Source organism: Apium graveolens, chromosome 8 (genome assembly GCF_009905375.1).
Source record: "Apium graveolens cultivar Ventura chromosome 8, ASM990537v1, whole genome shotgun sequence".
NCBI lineage: Eukaryota > Viridiplantae > Streptophyta > Magnoliopsida > Apiales > Apiaceae > Apium > Apium graveolens.
Genome location: NC_133654.1, coordinates 14,184,868 through 14,192,665, shown reverse-complemented (window position 1 = coordinate 14,192,665; position 7,798 = coordinate 14,184,868). Strand labels below are relative to the sequence as shown.

Genomic DNA, 7,798 nt, shown 5'->3' with positions numbered 1-7,798 from the left:
CCAAGAACAACCCGCCGGATTTCTGGAAATTCCAGAAACCGACGAACTTTTCCGGCAACCTCGAAAAGTCTGGTGAATCCATAACAGCCCGATTAAGCACGGTTTCAATTCGTTTCTGCCACCAACACAGTCAAAAACAACCCAGAAGCTTGGAAAACAACACATCAATAACAGTCATGACCGGATTCGACGATTCCGGCTTAAAACACCATTGAAACCGGTGACCTTGAATAAATACCGGCCAAACTCGAATCTACTCGATTCTCAATGAAATCAAACACTTAATATCGCAAAATAAAGCTTGCATCATTTATAATTCAATCATCTAATCATATTCAACAAACGATTGGGGAATAACTCAGAAAATTTAAAATTAAAAACGTAAAAATTTAAGACTCGGCTTATATAAATCCGAACTACATCACCCATAAAATTCACATAAATCAGTTGCGCAGAGCACAAGGAAGGCATATACAACATCAATAACATCCAACAATCATCCAAAAATCAAATTCCCAATTCGAGTTATAACCCTAAAAATTGGAATTAAGATTTACCAATCCTCTGATTGTTTCGATTGCATAATCTGGCAGGGCATGAAAATCCGAGTGTTTTGGTTACTCATACTTCACGAACCGAGATTCGCATCACCTCCAACTTTGCGTTTGATTCTTAAGAACACGAAGAACGCGAATAACACAGTTCATTTCTCTGTATTATCGTATATTTAACTATTTGCAAATGATTTTATGAACAAAATAAGATACGGTAAAGGCTATTTATATTTACGGAATATTGGTATCCCGTTGGATCATTGCGGATATAAAACGGTACATTTATTTATAAATACTGATCCAAACGGTATCGGTTTTCGGGATAATTATCCAAACCAGTACAATTTGTACTGCGGTCTTGGTCTCAGCGCCTGGTTACACGTATTATGAGGTGATAAATGTGATAGTTTGATAAAAAGCTCCCGTTTATCGAAAATATGAGTTTTATTGATTTACCGAAACAAATATTGTATCGAAAATGTTGCGCTGGGACCCGCGCAGGACAAACCGTACGCCAGATTGAAAAAATTGAAACACGGAAAATGCTCGAAATATTGCAATTAGGTTAGGAAGGAGTTCTCGGAAGAGTTTCGGGTTATAAAAACGTAGAAACGGATGACCGTGGTTGGTTCCCGTTTTTATAAAATAGATTTTAAATACCCGTAAAAAGATTTTATAAAATCCATATGATTTCTATAAATTCATAAATCAACATAAAAATAATTAGGAAGATATGACAATTATCCATATTTTATTTGGAACATATAAAAATTGAAATACTTAATTAATAACATTTTTAAACATTCAAACACATTTAACACTTAACAAATAATTCGCAGAATAAATACTGAATACATATAATAATTATCTATTAGCAAAAATAATTGCACGATATATCCCGGATATTACAAAAGACATCATGTAAAATAATGTTAAACGAAAAAGAACTAAAAAACCGACGTGTTATCCATCATTGGTTTCATGAAGATTTAACATTGGCTGATGTTAAACAAAAAGATTTAACATCGGTTTCGTGAAGAACACCCATGTCTTATCCATCAGTTCACATCGGGGGGCTAATTTAACTGATGTTTAATCAAATATTTCACATCGGGAAACTAATCTAACCGATGTCTGATCCAGCCTTTCACATCGGTTTGTTCGAAAGAATTTTAATAAATGGCTTTTAGAGCTTGTTGGTTTTATGTTTTAATGGATAAATATCTCATAATATACTCATATTCACCTAAAAATAATGTAATATAAGCTGAAATTTGTTGCAAATATATCACATTTAATTTTAAAATCATTGTATAGCACTGTAATAGACATCGGCTGTTAACCGATGTCAAAGGCTGATGACATTTAACATCACACGCAAAGACATCGGTTCAGATTTTTTTTAAAATCGGTTCTGAACCGATGTCTGATCCCATATTTCTAGTAGTGTAAAGATAATTCTTACATTATTGATTCATGTTAAAATAAAATTAAAGTTACATAATTCACTGATAGATATAATGTATACTTAGAGGAGTGGGATATTAGGATCCGACCCCATAACCAAAATATTAAAAAGTTGAGAGTAAATCTGTGTATACGATGTTTGGGTTATATAATTAAGGACATCCATACTATTTTAATAAAACGAAAATAGAAACGGTTCCTTAGTTAGCAAAATTGCGTCGGACTAAAATAAATCAATATATGTTATTCATTAGGATCAAAAAAATTATACAATTGATTCATTATAAATCAAAATTAAGATAAGAAAATAATTAGAATAGCTAATATCATTTGCACATAATTTTTTTTACCATTAATACATAATTTTTTTTACAGTTGATCCTGACTTGAACAAATTAAACTAAGATTAATCTGAATACAATTAGTTGAATTTTTTTCGGTATACCAAATTAAAGATAATTTGTATAGATGTGAGTTACCTTTTAATTAAAACATAATTATATTTCATTAACACACCTATAAATATCAATAAAATAATATTTTTCAATTAGTTATATTATTTTTAAAACTAAAATAACATTAAGTTTTACATGTGTATATTTAAAATTATTATCAAATCATGCCATTAAAAATATCTAATAAATAAATTTCAAAACTTAAAATTTTAACTTCAAATTTAATTTAAAAATTATATAATATTAAAAAAAATCCGTGCATAACAAGGATTTTAGGCTAGTTATTATATATAAGCAGAACACATGTAGTTATTGGTCGGTACCGTCGTTTGTTACGACAAATAACAACCGTCAAATTTAAAGTCGGATAGATGGAAACCATTGGATGCAATAATAAAATAATATTATATTAATATTTAAACTGCTCTCGTAGATTCAGGGTTCGAACCCCGTCAACGACTTATTATATTTAAAGTTTTATATTCTTTATTTTATCAATTTCTACAGGTCCAAACTCGAGTCCCGTAAACAATATCTTATATTATATTATTTATTTTCAGTTAAATCTCTAATTATCACAAAACATTTACTATTATAACTTATTATATTCTTCAATTTATTTTTCAACTATTGAAAATATATATGAAAATATAAATAATTTCAATATAAAATATATTTTTAAAAATCATTCATGTGTTAAAAGAAACCCGTGTATCGCACGGGTCGTATGCTAGTATATACTTATAATCAAGATTCCCTGCTACGCGTCTCGTCTCAACTGATATTTGAATCTCAACTGATATTTAATTTTTTGACATAAATATTAATAAATAATAACTGAGAAGTGAAAGTATAATTATATATGTGATATTACATTTCAAATTTTATAATAAATTAAAATTTAAAATTCTCAACTTTCAGTTGATAAATATTTTGACAATGATAATTATGTCCAAATATAAATGTTTTTCAATTACGTTTAAGAAGTTGAAAACTACTCTTCCCCGTGTTTTTAATCATCTTTGATTTAAAAAAAGTCTCTCCCGATGGTGAGAGTTTTTTTGTCTTGTTCAGGTAACAAGTTTTTTTCTTATGAAATCAATTACCCTGGTATCAGTCAAGCATATTTGTCATTAGCACACAGTCATATTTGGTCATGGAGTATTCGAAACAAACATTGGAGGAGTTATATGCAAAAATGTCAATAGAGGATGAGGAGGAAGGAGGGGTTATTATCGCATCCGAGAAAATCGTGAAAAAGGAGGCATGTGTATTGGTGGGGCGTTTTTTGACGGAGAAAAATATTAACTTTATGGCAATGCAAAACGTGTTAGCATCACTATGGCGTCCGAAAGAGGGGTTTGAAATTCATGATATTGGAGAAATGAGATATACGTTTGTATTTTATCATCCGACGGACTTACAGAAAGTCCTTGATGGAGGTCCATGGTCATTTGAACAAAGCTTATTAATTCATAGTGAAGTCAAGGAAAATGATGATCCAAAGGGGGTGAAATTGGAGGATACAGAAATTTGGATGCAGGTATATGATCTACCAAATGGATTCATTTCAGAAAATATATTCCAGAGTATTGGTAACTACATTGGTGCTTATATCAAATTTGACCCTGCAAACTATGATGGATTCTGGAAAGCTTATGTCCGAATTCGAGTTAGGATGAATGTTACTAAGCCACTAAAACGTAGGATGAAAATCAAGAGGTCTGGAGGAGAGTGGAGTTGGATCAATTTCAAATATGAGAGATTATCTACATTCTGTTTTGTTTGTGGGATATTGGGACATGGGGAACGAGATTGCAACGTTGTTTACGCTAATGCAGGCAAGGTGGTAGACAAGGCATATGGAACGTGGCTGAGAGCACCGGGTAGAGCTGTTAAAAATAATACCGGAGCAAAGTGGTTGAGAAACGGTGGCGGTGGAGGATCACATTGGGCGGGAAATACCATCCAAACAGATTTTTCGGATGACAAGAGACGTAAGGAAGATACTCTGGCGAGATTTCAGGAAACATATGGGAATGTGAGCGAGTATCAAGCTGAGATGGGAAGTATAACAGTGTTAGCAAATAATCAAGGATTGGAAAATGTTACTAATAGAAATTCAAATCAGAAGGAGTTAGAAAGTTAGAAAAATCAGGAGAATAATATTGTGATTGATACAAAAAGGTGCAGGGTTGAGAATAGTGAGGAAATTCAAAATGACGGGCCAGTGAATATGGTAACAGATGGGCCAACAAAATCCAACAAAATCGATCCAAAAAACTTGCAGGTGGCGGGTCCTGGCACTCAGGCCCGCCAAGGATTATGAGTATCATAGGGTGGAACTGTCGTGGGCTGGCCAACCCACGAGCAGTTAATTTTTTTAAGGAGCTAGTCCCACAAGTACGACCCATTTTAATTTTTCTTTCTGAAATTTTAGGTAATAAGAGAAAGGTGGAGAACGTCTGTAGAATGATTCACTTTGCAGATTGTTTTGTCGTAGACTCACAGGGACAAGGAGGTGGGTTAGCATTATTGTGGAAAAATGCTGGTTCAGTAGAAATAAAGGGAAGTTGTAATCATTATATAGACTTCGAAGTGGTTTGTGAACAGTTAGGTCGTTGGAGGTATAGAAGTTTTTATGGATGCCCAGAGCGTTACAGACGTCATGAATCCTGGGATTTATTACGAGGGTTAGCTGGGGATTCAAACCTACCATGGTGTGTCGTGGGTGACTTTAATGACATGATGTTTGCTCATGAAAAGGAAGGGGGTAGACCTCACCCTAGGGCGCTATTAGATGGTTTTACAGAGACAGTTTATGAGTGTGGACTAGTGGACATGGGATTTTTAGGCAATGAATTCACATGGGAGAGATCAAGAGGTCAGCTTAATTGGATACATGAACGTCTTGGTAGGGGGTTAGCAAATCAGAGCTGGTAAAATTTGTTTCCAGATGCACAAGTAAGAGTTTGGGATGTGTCAACGTCAGATCACCTCCCGTTGGTGGTAGAGCTAAATAAGCAAGTGTATGTTCCAAAAGGGCGTCAATTTAGATTTGAAAACATATGGATAAAGGAGAATGATTGTTATAATTTAATAAATGAAAGCTGGAATGCTTATGAAGGAATAAGTATTATAGACAAAATTCAATATTGTACGTTGAAATTAGAGGAATAGGATGGAGGGAGTTTGAAGGAAATTGGTTTGAAGATAAAGCAGAGTAAGGGGATGCTGAGTAGGTTAAGGTCGAGACGAGATGAGTATGGTGCTGGGAAGTATAATGAAGAAAGGGAGAAATATTTGCGTTTATTGGAGAAACGGGAAATCTTTTGGAGCCAAAGGGCGAAACAGTTTTGGCTAAAACATGGTGATCAGAACTCTAGATTTTTCCACAGGTTTTCTACAGGGCGAAAAAAACACAATCAGCTGAAAGGTTTGCTGAACAAGGATGGGGAATAGAAAGAGGAGGCTAAAGATATGGAAGGCATTGTGGTTGAGTACTTTGAAAGTTTGTTTAAGTCTACAACAGCTACTGAAGCTTTAACAGAGAGAGGGAGATCGTCCCACATGTTACAGAGGAGCAAACTATATATCTGATGCAGCCTACTGAGCAAGAGGAAGTAAAAGCAGCTATTTTCTCCATGCATCCAGAGAAATCACCAGGAGAAGATGGACTCAATCCTGCATTCTATCAAATGTACTGGAGTATAGTTGGTAAGGACGTGGTTAAGTTTTTTGCGGATTTCTTTGAAAGGGGGGAGATGCAACCTGAGGTAAATCATACTGTGGTTTGCCTTATTCCAAAAATAAAAATCCTCAATGTATGACTGATTTACGCCCGATCTCTTTATGCAATGTGTTGTTAGAACCTTGTCGAAAGTAATGGCGAATAGGCTTAAGTGTTGTTTGCCTAAATTAATTTCGATAAATCAAAGTGCATTTATGGAAGGAAGGCTATTGACAGATAATGCATTGGTGGCGTTCGAACTAAATCATTACATTCGAAGGAAAACTCAAGGGAAGTATGGATATGATGGGCTAAAGATTGATGTTTCAAAGCATATGATCGGCTTGAATGGCAGTTTGTTGAGGATATGTTGATTAAATTCGGGTTTCATCAGATATGGATTGCTAGAATAATGACCTGTATACGAACTGTTACATATAGTTTTTTGCAGCAGGGCAAGGTGTTTGGTGAGGTCAAACCAGAGAGAGGGATACGACAAGGGGATCCTATATCCCCATATCTTTATATTTTATGTGCTGAAGGCCTTAGTTCGATGTTGAGAAGGAATGAGGAGGCTGGATTGATCCATGGAGGTAAGATTGCTAATGGAGCACCAAGGGTATCTCACTTACTTTTTGCAGATGATTGCTATTTGTTTTTTAAGGCAACAGTGAGTGAGGCGATAATAATGAAAAACGTATTGAAAATGTATGAGGGAATGTCTGGGCAAGCCATATATTTCAACAAATCGAGCATTACATTCAGTCCTAATACGGTAGTGGAAGATAGACGAAGAATATGTGAAGCTTTGGAAGTTGATGAAGTGGATACACCTGGTAAATATTTGGGTATACCAATGGAAGTGGGGAGGAAAAAGAAGGAAGTGTTCGGTTTTCTTACTGATAAGGTGAAACAAAAGTTACAGGTTTGGAGTAATAAGGGTATGTCGAAGGCTGGGAAGTATACATTATTGAAGACAGCAGGTCAAGTGGTGCCGAATTTCTGGATGAATCTTATGACTATACCAGCTGAAGTATGCAACGTGATGCAAATACAAATGAATAAATTTTGGTGGGGTAATGGAGGTCAAAACAAGGGTGTGAAGTGGATGGCGTGGGGGAAGATGTGTGAGGAAAAAGAAAGTGGGGGATTGGGATACAAAGATTTGTAGCAATTTAATTTAGCAATGCTCGCAAAGCAAGGTTGGAGGTTGGTTAATGGGGAAAATGAATTTGTTACAAGCATAGTGAAAGCACGATACTTTCCGAAGACAGAGTTTTTAAATGCTAAGTTGGGAGACAATCCCAGTTATATGTGGCGTAGCATATTATCGACTCAAGATATTGTGAGGAAAGGTTGCAGAAGGAAGATTGGTGATGGTAAGGATACATTTGTTTAGAAGATTCCTTGGCTTCCAGATGTGGAAAATGGTATGCTTACGACTGAAATGCCAAGCCAATTGGAAGATATTAAAGTGGATGGATTGATGCATACTAGTGAAAGGAAGTGGGATGAAGACATTTTGAGACATATATGTAACGATATGGATAGGCTATTGATTTCAAAAATTGCATTGCCTAGGAGAGAGATGC

The 7,798-nt window shown here is 34.9% G+C and overlaps 1 protein-coding gene across 1 annotated transcript; it reads left to right on the top strand.

The window, feature by feature from the left end:
- The first annotated feature begins 3,632 nt into the window (after positions 1–3,632).
- LOC141679304 (uncharacterized) lies at positions 3,633–7,377 on the top strand. The gene is made up of 4 exons (XM_074485807.1): positions 3,633–4,620; positions 4,917–5,397; positions 6,027–6,252; positions 6,661–7,377. Exons 1-4 carry the CDS (start codon positions 3,633–3,635, stop codon positions 7,375–7,377), a joined length of 2,412 nt encoding a protein of 803 aa, XP_074341908.1.
- Positions 7,378–7,798: the final 421 nt, after the last annotated feature.

Bases quoted from the DNA above. Each gene is read 5' to 3' on its own strand.
- LOC141679304 (XM_074485807.1), top strand. From the start codon at position 3,633: ATGGAGTATTCGAAACAAACATTGGAGGAGTTATATGCAAAAATGTCA. The intron at 4,621-4,916 runs GTTAGAAAAATC...CTGAAATTTTAG, and splicing joins AAATCAGAAGGAGTTAGAAA to GTAATAAGAGAAAGGTGGAG. The intron at 5,398-6,026 runs GTTAGCAAATCA...AAGCTTTAACAG, and splicing joins CATGAACGTCTTGGTAGGGG to AGAGAGGGAGATCGTCCCAC.